General features: G+C 32.4%; 2 protein-coding genes across 2 annotated transcripts; both read left to right on the top strand.

Moving 5' to 3' along the window:
• The first annotated feature begins 2,288 nt into the window (after positions 1–2,288).
• On the top strand, positions 2,289–4,839 carry LOC132304518 (brassinosteroid-related acyltransferase 1). The gene is made up of 3 exons (XM_059802246.1): positions 2,289–2,792; positions 3,483–3,938; positions 4,264–4,839. Exons 1-3 carry the CDS (start codon positions 2,346–2,348, stop codon positions 4,762–4,764), a joined length of 1,404 nt encoding a protein of 467 aa, XP_059658229.1. The 5' UTR covers positions 2,289–2,345; the 3' UTR covers positions 4,765–4,839.
• Positions 4,840–9,460: 4,621 nt separating this feature from the next.
• LOC132304519 (deSI-like protein At4g17486) lies at positions 9,461–12,726 on the top strand. The gene is made up of 3 exons (XM_059802247.1): positions 9,461–9,961; positions 10,963–11,250; positions 12,116–12,726. Exons 1-3 carry the CDS (start codon positions 9,829–9,831, stop codon positions 12,367–12,369), a joined length of 675 nt encoding a protein of 224 aa, XP_059658230.1. The 5' UTR covers positions 9,461–9,828; the 3' UTR covers positions 12,370–12,726.
• The last annotated feature ends 362 nt before the right edge of the window (positions 12,727–13,088 follow it).

The following is a 13,088-nucleotide window of genomic DNA, read 5'->3' as shown; positions in this document are numbered from 1 at the left end:
CCACCCATAAAACTAGATATATCATCACTTACCCACCTTGAGGAATGAGTGGTACTTCCCGTTTTTATAGCAAACCTAGTTGTATGACTCAAAAATGAATCTGCGTGCATCATATATAAAGGGAATATTACCCAAGTTTACCAAATGGGCAATAGCATAATTGGTACAAATCCTTAGCCCTCAAATGTAAAAGTTGGGTATTCGAAACTCGATAAAAATATGCATACGTGTGATTACTTAATCTTTTAATATATATATTATGAGGGTTTAGATATATAATATATAAAGCCTATGAAAGTGATACCTCATGCGTGCGGATGAGCGAACAATGTTGTTCATAATTCAAACCTACAACACTAGTGTCAAATAACTTTTGTTCCTTGCATATATCTCAAGTGATAAATACGTGTCTCACTTGAAATGCATCTCCAGTAAATAACCCTTCTGCTAGTACTGTTTAAGCCTAACTTCGGACCCATTTATATGTCTGTGTGATTATAAATATTTACATATTCTATGCATGAACTATACATTCACACCAACACACAAATTAAAAAGGGAATATATACATTAATTAACTAATCCTAGATATTTAATAATAGAGATATAGAGAGAGAAGCAAGCAAGCACTGCCAAAAGGAGGATTGATGGATCTATAGAACTCAAATATGAATGGAGGTGGAAAGGAAAAGGGTGGATGAGAGAAGAGGGCAAAGAAAAAGAAGTAAAAAGAAGAAACCTGAAAATGCGGCAAATGCATGGGAAAGGTAGAGACAGCATGAGATAAGTTGGGGCTTCAAGTGCACGCATGCTTTTCTTCAAACATCAAAACTCTCTCTCTCTCTCTCTCTCTCTCTCTCTCACTCTCTCTCTCTCTCACACACACACACACACACCCACCCACACAAATGCCATCAAATTTCATAGGGTTTTCTTTTTCCTCTATGACGGGGGTTGAGAGACATGACAACCTGTTCTTCCAAGCAACTCCATCCCCACACATCTTTGTTGCTCCTGTCAACAAACACAGCCTTTTCTCTTACAGAAAATTATAGTAATATTAATAACAATAAAAAATAATAATATATCAAAGTAAAAAAGCCCTTTTTTATTGAGTCGGTCTGTTTGTGAAATTTTATTTCTCTATATCAAACTTTTCAAACTCTAATATAATAAGAATGGAAAAAGAATCCTACTGAATTTTTACTAAAATGATAAGATAGGGTTGATAAGATGAATTGCATGCACATATATAAAAACAGAATTTATTATTGCACTGTTGTCCCTTTTTTTATCTTAATGTGGTTGGATTAAAATTTATTTGATTTTGAGCCAAACCCCAACTCCTTTGAATGTAGCAGATAACATTTCACCTCAAAAATGAAGATCGACTGTTATTTGTTGGATGCACTAGTGAAAAATATTCTTTGTATTCTTATATTTATTTAAATATTTTTAGTAGAAAGTGACAATTCAAAGTCGAGTATAGCATTACTTTTTTCTTTTTCTTTTTTTTTGAATAATTTTTTATAATGAGAGTATTTTTGAAGGATAATTAATTATATTACATTTTTCTTTAAAATGGGAAGTACACTGCAATAATACAAAAAAGGAGCGTGAATACAAATCATTTATCCTTGATCAAAACAATTAAGAAAAATTTGTCTAACTACATATATATTCAGATTATATATAGAGTAATTCTACGTAAAGTTTGTAATTTTCCTGTTAGTGATCAATTGTTAATAAAAAAATTGTTTGGTTCTGTTCACTTAAAATAGTTTTAATTTAGAAACAAAATGAAAACATAAAGGTATATAAGAAAAAGAAGAAGAAGAAGAAGACTTGTAGTGCTCTAAGATAAATTGGTTTATTTAGATTGTCTAAAAATAAAAGCTTTTAGGAAAACCCTCAAACAGGCAATTTTATTTTAGTATGGATTCAATCAATGTTTCACAAAAAATCCATCGATACTTTTTTAATGATTTTTTTTATTTTTTTATTTTTCCCAGTATGACTGGGTATTCTTAGGGACCCCACTTGTCCATGTACCAACATTGTGCACACAGGTAGTTGGATTTCCAGTGCGAGCCAGATAATAAGGCCGTTTAGTTTCACACACACAAAAAACAGTACCATGCAAAGGGCTTAAAAGAAGCATTACAAATTATTCAGTATCCAACACATTTTAAATTAATCCACAAAGAGACACAAGTTGGCTCCTAGGAATCTAAGCTAGCTCCTCCTTATATATAAATATCTACACACACAAACTAACACACACACACACACACACACACACACACAACCCTTCTTTTTGTATCAAAGAGGTCCATTCATCATCCATGGCTGCTCAGCATGAGAATTGTTCAACAGTCTCTGTATCAAAAATTCTTTCTGTGTACCCAAAAGTTTTGCACCCTCCAAAACTTTTAAGTCTGTCCAATTTGGATAGACAGTGTCCAATTCTCATGTACTTGGTTTTCTTTTACAAACACTCTCATGCTTTCAAAGATTTAACAGATCATTCCATCTTTAGTCCGTTGAAGACCGGGTTAGAAGAGACACTGTCCGTGTGGTATCCAGCTGCAGGCAGGCTGAGCTCTAACCCGGACGATGGCAAACTCAATTTATGGTGCAACAATGGTGGTGCAGTTCTGGTTGAGGCAGTGACCCATGTTAAGATCTCGGAGCTTCGAGATCTCTCACAGTACAATGGCTTCTTTGAGAATTTAGTTTACAAGCCTCTTGTTAATGGGAATATCTCTGAGATGCCTCTGGTTGTTGCTAAGGTGAGAACTTTTTTATAAAAAAAAATTTTGGTAGTTCAAAATTTTCTTTACTATGTAGTCTATGTTAAAAAAAAAATAAAAAAAATCCCTAAGATTACAAGTCTCTCAAACTTAATCCCACTAGCTATACCCTTTGTCTCTCACACTATTTCAGTTTTTAATATTTCCTCTCAAACAAAATAAACCCTAGCACCAATGAATGTTAGAATTTTGATATAGACGAGCAAGCTAAGAAGCACGGACACTTTTACAAAAGTACCATGTTTGTGTCCAACATTATCCTGTTAGATCTTCATGGACACTTCTCAACATATGTCCTAACACATACTCTATGGATGTGTCCATCATTTAAAATTAAACATTTTTATTATTTCAGACATTTACCCGACACATTTAGAATATTTGATTAACCCATCTCGGATATTTGGTCAACACATTTCAAATAGTTAACCAACATATCCTACACTCTTCCACTTATTTACAGCAAATATATGACAATTCTAGAAACAACATTATAGCGTACATTAAAATGTCCAACGTTTTTACGTTAAAATTTTGATATTCAACACTTGCATGTCGTATTGCAATATTAACAAAAACTTAATTATAATGACAAGATATGAGAGCAATATCATATATATATATATATATATATATATATATTGATTCCATGTCAATGGTCTATTATAGGTGACAAAATTTGGTTGTGGTGGCTACTCTCTGGGTGTTGGAACAAGCCACTCCTTATTTGACGGACCAGCAGCCTATAATTTTCTATGTGCATGGGCTTCTCACTCTAATACTACTATGAAAGGAGTACTTGAAAGGCCTGAGCTGCCTACACCAGTTCATGAAAGAGGAAGATTGTTGTTGATGGACAATAATCAAACTCCAAAAGGGACTCTCAATTTACACAAGAACTCGGATTCGGTGATAAGAGTCAGGGCAATAGATCATCTGTATCAATTGATAAAACAAGCAGCTCCTCATGATGATCATGATCAGAATCATGATCAAGATTGTGTTCTTAGAACCTTTCATTTAAGTGGTGCAATGATTGAGAACTTGAAGAGGAAGGTGTTCACTGAGAAGAGAGGAACCTTTTCATGTTCATCTTTCAAGGTAGTTGCAGTTCACCTATGGAAGGTAAATTAAGATTCTTCTTAATTAGTTTCTTAATTTTAACATATATATATGCATCCTTTTTCAAAAGCTTGAACATCTGATGGTGATTTTAGTGCATGTGATAGAAAGTTGATCGATCAGGAATATTTTAGTTTCATCTGATACATCTTTAACCTGATAATTCAGCAAATTGAATTTTGTATTCATACAATTTACCTCAAGGTTAGTATAGATATTCAAATGTGTGTCTGTACATAAGTATATGGGGTAGCACATCTCTACATGCACATGTGAGTCATCATATATAGACTCATAGTCATTGTTCATCTTAATTAATTTGTTTCAGGCAAGGACAATGGCCTTAGGTTTCCCCAAAGAAAGAATGGTGTGCTTGCAATTCGCGGTGGACACGAGGACCAGAATGGTGCCACCACTGCCAAAAGGTTTCAGTGGCAACGCATACGTGCTAGCGTCTGTGGCCATGACAGCAGGAGAGTTGGAAGAAGCAAGCTATGAAGCCATAGTTGAGAAGATAGAGGAAGCCAAGAATTCAGTGAACAATGACTACATCAATGCATATGTTAAAGCACTTGAAGGATCACCACAGGCCACACTTCCTCCATTGAAGGAGCTAACCCTAGTTTCGGATTGGACTAGGGTTCCATTTCACAAGCTTGACTTCCTAGGTGAAGAAGCAGCCTATGCATCCCCACTAGTTACTCCACTCCCACAGGTTGTGTACTTCTTGCAGAACCCTAATGAATCTGAGGGCATTGATGTGAGAATTGGTTTGTTCCCACAAACCCTAAGTGCTTTCTCACACTGCTTCCTCTTCAACTTGCAATAAAATCATGTTTATGTTTCGTTTGGAAAAAACTATTATGAATTACTCAATATGATCATAAGATTCATGAGAGTTGTCCATCATGGTGTTTAATTGTTAAAATGCTAGTTTTTATTTTTTGTTTTATTTTTTATTTTTTTAATAATCATACTGAACATGTTGATTATCATATAATAATGACAAAGACTAACAAAAACAATGTCCCGTTTTCTAGGAAGAAGGGCCTATCTGTGTCTTCAGATGGCATTTCCTATTTTCAATGAAACTTAGTCTAACAGAAACAAAGGGACAAATGTGTAGAACCAAACAACACAATTGAGTACTATAAGTCTAGCTAGCTATATGTATATAATGCCCTGTTGGACCCATGCATATATATATGGAAAAATAATGCATTTGCTTACCCCTATGTTAAAAGTTTTAAGAGGATTCTAATGCGATTGCTCAATCATCATGGATAACAATGCATTTTGGATCATAATCCATGTTGAAGCTCGGCTCATTTTGCTTGAAAACTCTCAAATACCCTCTCTCAATTGGGTTATTTAAACTGTCGAACTGCATATAAGTTGTCGGAATCATTCGATTATGTAAGCAAGCCTCCAAAATTTCAAATAAATATCTTTCTATCATCAAAACATCAAATCGATTACATCATGATGAAATTCGATACATTTTACACAAAATTTCTTAAAATTAAATTTCAATCGGGTTACTTTTACAATTCGAACGTAAAATGAGTCTCAAGCAGTTCAATATCATCAAAAAGGTTTCTAGAAGGATTCAAATTTGATTAAAATTGACAATTATCTCATAAATACGGATATGAAAGGAAAAATAATTGATTATTTATGTCTCCACTTAAGCTCTCGACCTGTCTAATTTTTGAAAGGCAGTACCGTTGGGCTACTATCCTATTCCTAGTTGATTAGACCAAGCAAACAAGAAGGAGGTAGCACGATGCTGCACCTTTAGTGAACATATTGGATAATATATATATATTGAAAGTTAAGGTAAATTGTATAAATTTGAAAATGTACAAGGCCCAGAGACCCCACCAGAGGCAAAGCCTTTCAAACATTTGAGGCCCAAGAGAACTCTCCATGAGCCTTGCAACCCTGGCATTCCAACATCCCTGGACATTCCAGTGGAGACACATACAGGGCAAAGAGCTGGCCTGTTGACGATTTAGCCCCGCCGACCTGACGGTGGTCGATTAAATTTAATTATGATTAGTCCGATTTATCTTATGATATATTTGGGAGTATCTAATCAGTAATTTAAAATTAAAATTAAAAAAAGTTTAGTTAAAATTTAAATTTAAAATTAAAATTTATTCAATTCCAAATTTAGTGAATGTATTTTATTTCTTTCGAATGTAAGATGCTTTGCTTTTTTGAGTGATTTACGTAGCGTGGTGGGATTTTTAGAAGTTTTTGTTTCTTTACGTGGAGTCGTGAGAGTTTTCTTTAAGTTAAAGTGTGTTCGGAATTTCTTTTTGCATATTCTATTCTGTGAACCAAAATCCCACGTAATCAATCATCATATGCTTTTCGTAATATATAAATATAATTTTTTGTAATGACATAATCTTTGCTTCCTCAACCATATGAACACATATGCAGTATAAATTTTGTGCATATTGTATCAAATCCACGTCCTTCCACACCTTTGATTGGCAATTTGGCATGAATTAATAACACATTTGTCAACCATATTGAAATAGGTTGTACTTGAAAATACAAAATGCGAAATAATAATAACATGGTTTGATTAGAACAAAGTAATGATCATGATGTGCAATACAATTTCTTCTACTTGTTTTTTCTGTTCATAAAACAGATTTAAAACTTAATTGAGAAAGTAGTCTTATTTCATAAATTAGGGTCCTATCAAGTTTCATTTGATTTCATCTATCGAGGGCTTTATATATATATATATATATATATATATATATATATATTTGGAAATATTTTATAGCAACGATTATGTTCCTTATGTATTTGTTTACCTTTTAAAGTAAAAGGTTGAAAGTTCAAGTCTCATTGGAACAAAAGTATGTGTAAGTGTATTTCTTGTCAATAAAAATAAAAAAATTATGCCTAAAGACTTTTTTGAAAAATAGACACCTTACACCATGAATTGCATATAAAATATTCAAACAAAATTATAAAATAAAATCAAATGGTCCATATAAATGAGACACATGCTGAGCCTAAAGGCATTTTTGGAAAATATAATAAATTGATCTGAATAAATGAGAGGCATGCTGAGCGAGAAATGAAAGATAATAGGACTCATATTGGTCCGTAGTCTTTTTTTTAAAAAAATAAAATAAAATAAAACATGATGTAACAAGTCTTATGTCAAGTTGCTCAAAAACAATACTCAAAATAGTGATATAAAAATTATTAGAGTAAAATTCTAACCCAAAACAAATAGAAGAAACAAACTTATAAAAGGCTTAGAATGTAACGGTTATAAGCATTATAAGTCCAGAAATTAAACCTATAATAAACAATCATAAAATAGTGTTAAATACAATTTAAAACAAAATAATTAAAATATATTATTTTATTAAAATATTATTAAAAAAAAAGGTTTATTGTTGTCCTTCCCTACTCCTTCCAAATAGCTTTGTCTATGATATCATGATAAGGAATGCGCTGTTGGTGGAGCATTTGTTTTAATAATATCACTGTCCACTACCCAATTTGGATTCTTTGTGGTTTCCTGACTCATATATATATATATATATATATATATAGATAGATAGATAGATAGATAGATAGAGTATGTAGCCCAAAACCAATTTGCCTTCTTTGTGGATTCATGACTCATGTATATTAATATGTGTATGGGTCTGTGACTCATAACCTCCACCAAAGTTCAACCTACTACAAGTGTTATTAATGGAAATAGTGGGAGAAATTAGATTATCTGAAAAGTTAAAAGTACTATTTTTGTAATATTATTAATTTAACTTAAGTTAAAAGGGTGAGATTAATTATTGAATTATTAAATTATATTGTTATTCTTGTCTCTCATTTCCTAATTAAAAATTAAAAAATTAATAATAATATAATAAAAAACTTTCACGCATACAATTATTCATACTCATTTTATTCATTTGAACACTCAAACCATCCACCATCCATTTTGAAATAAATACTCTGGTAATAGAGTAGCATAACAAGTACAGAATATATCAAAATACTCTAAAATAATTCGAAATGTGCAATATTGACCGGAATCCACACTTTTCATCACTTACTATCTAATTGTGAAACATACAAATTATAATATCCAAAACACACTCATATTTTTTTCTTTTCTTTTCTTTTCTTTTCTTTTAAGTATTTAAAAATGATAATAATCATGAATTTTGCGATGAAACGTTACAACAAAATAAAGACAAAGAACCACAAGGCTTGTAGTAGTTTACGACGAGGTGCATTTGTCATAAAGTTCATAACTGGTTTGCATTCACAAACGACAAAACTTTCATAAGATTCAGATGTACATACATATATAATAAAATGAATGTCATGCCAACTCATTTTTCCAAACTCCCAATAAATACTCCTACTTACTTACTTATCCAACTAATTTCAATTACTATTGATAATTCAAAACCACCCTTTATTATTTCCTAACACATTTTTTATATCATTTTATTTTTTTTAATCTTTTATTCATCATCTTTTCAAAAGCAAAAAGATTTGGTGAGAGGATAATAACTTAGGCATAGTTTGGTATATAAGAATGTAATGAAATAGTTATTTATATTCTATTATTTCTTTGTAAATATGGAATGATAATTACCATTCTAAGTTGTAGTGAGGTGATTGTTGGTGAAACAGTGGTAAAAGGCGGTGATGGTGAGGGAAAGCGGTAGCGGTGACAATGGCGGAAGGTGACTGTGATGGAAATCCACGACGGTGATAAAAGGAGGTGGCACTGGCTTAGAATTTCACTCATTGGAATGAATTTTCATTCCACTCATTTACATGTGGAATTGATTTTCTTTCTAATTCATTCCAAAAAAAAAATTGATCATTCCCACATACAAACAAAGAAATAATTTTAATGAGCATTCATTCCTGCAAACCAAATTAAAACTATCATAGTACTAAAAATAATCTTAATATTTTTAAAAAATAAGATTTAAAAATATTTGATTCCATTTTAACAAAAGAGTTTGATAGTAAATTGATTAATCTCTACTTTATCTTTTCCAAACAAGTGTTGTGCTTTCTTTTCTTTTCTTTCCAAATTTATTCAAGCATAAATGAATATAAGAAATATATATATATATATATATATATATATATAGTATATATTCTTTTTCGCCTAAATATGATGTGTTATAACAGATTTACCCAAAATTTTTGGATTATTTATTTTTAGCTCTATATTTTGTGTAAAAATATATTCCTCCAAAACAATCAATCAACCCTACATAATTTTTACAAACCTACTTAATATAGGGTTGATAATGAAATAAGAAAGAAAGAGGTGAAAAGAAATATGTTGTTGTGACTTTGTAACAATTTTACAAATTGATGATGTGACCGTGTACAGAGTATATTTTAACAGACTAATGACAATAAAATAAAAAATTTACACATATACATAGCAATATATACTTTACACAAAATAGTGTTTTTAACGTACCGTTGGAAATGATGCTTTAATGTTGTTTCTCCTGTATAATCCAAACGAAGCCTTAATCTTTATTTTCTTGCAAACGGAGTCTTGCAGGGACAAGGAGGTTATGATAAAAACACAGAGTTAGTTCAAGGAATTTTATAGTTTTTGATGTGTCCCCTCCCCATGGATAAGCGACAGTGAGGTCGCTTTCGGCCGGCGACGGAACCTAAGTTATATATATATGTGTGTGTGTGTGTGTGTGTGGTTAAATAGATAGATTCCTATCCCTATAAAATATATATTTGGAAGTATAGAAACATTCCTTGTATTTTTCAAACAGAACTCTTGAGGAGTCGATTTCGGAATCCGATTTGCCACTGAAATTCCTCTATATTCTCTGTTTGGAAAGCCAGAATGTTATGTAGAATGATTTCCCGAGAAAAGAAGACCGGGAAAGTCCCCGTTTACCTCAACGTATACGATCTCACTCCTATCAACGGTTATGCTTACTGGCTCGGCCTCGGTGTCTATCATTCCGGTGTACAAGGTTTCAATTCATCTCTCACTCAAATTCATTGCTATATATATATAACGCTTGCCCTGTTGTTTGGTTCCTGAGAAAATTGAGGCAAAGAAAAGGAACTTGAAATTCTTAGTCTTTATCTTATATCCCACTTGCTATTGCTTTGTGAAAAATTAGAAATTGTAAAATTGAACCAGAAGAATTACTGCTAGTTCTTAGCTTGTCCAACATATTCTCAGCTAACAAAAGGAAAGTTTAGTTAGAGAAACAGATTGTATAAAAGGGTTTGCTTTGTTTTATTACTTATCAGTAGTGCAATTCAATTATAAAATCTTACTGTTGGCTGAACAGAGGAAATGAAAATAAATTTAAGAGGAGAAGAGAAGATCATTGAATTTCATAGTATATGCTTCTCTTTTTTCCGATTTGATTAAGCTCAAAAATCAGACTGTAAAAAATAATAATAATAATAATAATAAAAAATTGGAAATTTCTTTTTTTGGAATTTCGTTTCTGTTGCAGAGAAAAGTAAATAATGGAAATTTCTTTTTTTCTTTTATTTTATTTTTTTATTTTTTATTTTATTTTTGGGTAAAGGGGAAGGAAAAAAGAAATTTCCATTTTTTTTCTATGCTCTTCCATTTGGTTGCCAGAAAACATATAATCTCAATTAGTTTGCTATTATTATTATTATTCCATTTGCTATGCTTGCTTGAAATGGTTTTTGTCAAGAAATCTGATCAATCAAACTTATGTTGATTGCGATTTTGTTTTTCCTGTAAATTTTCAACTAACCAATACAGATAGTGAAATTACGTAAAGAATAATTTAGATTTAGAGTCAGAGTTCTTATTTGCATTTTTTAAGCAACCAAAGATATAATCTTAAGCTAGAAAACTTACTAGCTAAAGTAGACCGTGCATTGGCCCCAATGAGACGAGGGGAGCATAAGAATTCTCTAAATTTGCTCTATTTATTTATTTTATGTTACTGAAATTCTGACCTTATTGTATTTATTTTGTTAGTTCATGGGGTTGAATATGCATTCGGTGCTCATGAACATCCAACGACTGGGATATTCGAAGTGGAACCAAAGAAATGCCCTGGTTTCACATTCAGAAAATCGATCTTGATAGGAAGAACAGATATGGGGCCTAAAGAGGTCCGTGCACTCATGGAGAAATTTGCAGAGGAGTACTCGGGAAACACCTACAATCTTATCACCAAGAACTGCAACCACTTCTGCAACGGGGCCTGTCTCCAATTGACTCGGAAACCCATCCCTAGCTGGGTTAATCGACTTGCTCGACTTGGTCAGTACTCTGTTACAATACTAATAACTCGCATTTCATTGGATTTGCATTGGTGCTCTTATGGTTATGAATAGGTCTGCCCACACACACTTAATGTGCATATTATTTTTCGTAGTGTTACTGTTCTACCAATGCCACTTCAGTTGCTTCCAAAGCTTATTGCATTTTCTATAGTGCCTTTTTATGGTTAATATTAGTTGTATTTTACTCTTTTCGTCCCAAAAAGAGTGTCTTGCTTTGGGAACTGTAATTGTGTGTCATAGTTCCAGCTTCCCAAAGCAGGACACTCTTTTTGGAACAGGAGTAATATTTATCAACCTTCATTTTTACGCATCATTTGTTATTCCATAGACTTAGTTTGACCTTAGTGCCAGAGCTTGAATGAAGCCAGTGTATGCTTTAAAAACTCAGATAAATACACAATTTGCCAAGCCCATATTTCACCGTGTGGGTTAGGGACCAACAATTAAATCAAATTTTAATGTGTGTGAAAATCTTAAATCAAATTTTAATGTGTTTGAAAATCTGGAAGTTCGGGAATGATATGCACAGATTTTGGATCTGGTTGGCTTTAGATCATTGATTGTCACATATACATACCTTGATTGTTGTGTGACTTGGGAGCTGAGAGAAATTTAAAGTGAAATATAAAGCTATTTTAAATGAAATTTTACTGGTTTAAACTTGTATGTTAAATGTTAATGATTGATGAAGGTGTTTTAGATAAATTCTGTACAGATAATTCATATGCTTTGAAGACGAAATAGATGCTGAGGCACAAACATGTCCAAAAACCAATTTTAGTACATTTTCATTAATTCCTTTGATTTGTAATAATCTGTGTTCATTTGATAAAAAATTGAAGGTTCTCTCTGCAATTGTGTTCTTCCAATGGGGTTGAATGAGACGAAGATCCGACATGTTAAAGTGGAAGATAGAGTTTATGAGAAGAAGCTGAGAAGCAATTCGAATAGGTTCATGACTTCTCCCAATCCTCAACATTGTCTGTCATCTCGTCCTTCAGGTTCTACATTCAGAAATAGTAGACAACAAAGATCTGTTCCTCCTCCATCCACATCTTTATTCCAATGTTCTTTACCCTCAACCATGAAGCTTTAATGGCAATTGGATATTGAAACTTGCATAGGATTGATTATAGATTGAAAAAAGACAGAACAATAGATGGGGCAAAATCGCAAATTTTGGTACAATCTCTCCACCCAAAGGGAAGGTCGAGAGTTCGAGCCACGCTGGTGGCATTTTATAGGTGTGGCTGTTTGCTTATCTGGTTCTGCTCATCCTTTTTGAATCAAAGCAGAAACAGATATGTGGAAATTGATTCCATGTTTATGTTTATGTAAAGTGCTATGTATTTGAAATTTTTGAATGAACAATGCATGTTATGTTTATGTAAAGTGTTATCTATTTGAAATTTTTGAATAAACAATTAATGTTCTTCCTTTGTTGAATTAACAATCTCTGACTTTATATATATATATATATATATATATAAACACGCTATATACACACACAATTGGTGATGATTGGTGGAGGCTGCTTTCACCTATCTTGAAAACAGGGGAATTTCTAACCTCTTTACTCCCATATATTGAACTAGTCTAAACCTCGTTTAGCTTGGTGGAATGTAGACATGGTATGTGTGGGTTGGATGTGGGGTTTGTAGTTGCTTTATCTATCATTATTGAGAGGGAGATGTTTTGTCTATTTTGTAAAAGATGCTTTGATGGTTTGATAAGCCTCCCACCACCCACTACCCATTCAATTTTGGTGTCGGCTTGAGACCAATATGATCTGATCTTCTTTTCACCATGTGATTG

Source organism: Cornus florida, unplaced genomic scaffold (assembly GCF_030987335.1).
Source record: "Cornus florida cultivar Cherokee Brave unplaced genomic scaffold, ASM3098733v1 CherokeeBrave_3.0.0_Hap2_Chr04, whole genome shotgun sequence".
NCBI lineage: Eukaryota > Viridiplantae > Streptophyta > Magnoliopsida > Cornales > Cornaceae > Cornus > Cornus florida.
The sequence above is the reverse complement of the archived record's forward strand: the minus strand, read 5'-3'. Positions and strand labels throughout refer to the sequence as shown.

Bases quoted from the DNA above. Each gene is read 5' to 3' on its own strand.
- LOC132304518 (XM_059802246.1), top strand. From the start codon at position 2,346: ATGGCTGCTCAGCATGAGAATTGTTCAACAGTCTCTGTATCAAAAATT. The intron at 2,793-3,482 runs GTGAGAACTTTT...GGTCTATTATAG, and splicing joins TGCCTCTGGTTGTTGCTAAG to GTGACAAAATTTGGTTGTGG. The intron at 3,939-4,263 runs GTAAATTAAGAT...AATTTGTTTCAG, and splicing joins TTGCAGTTCACCTATGGAAG to GCAAGGACAATGGCCTTAGG.
- LOC132304519 (XM_059802247.1), top strand. From the start codon at position 9,829: ATGTTATGTAGAATGATTTCCCGAGAAAAGAAGACCGGGAAAGTCCCC. The intron at 9,962-10,962 runs GTTTCAATTCAT...TTATTTTGTTAG, and splicing joins CTATCATTCCGGTGTACAAG to TTCATGGGGTTGAATATGCA. The intron at 11,251-12,115 runs GTCAGTACTCTG...AAAAAATTGAAG, and splicing joins TAATCGACTTGCTCGACTTG to GTTCTCTCTGCAATTGTGTT.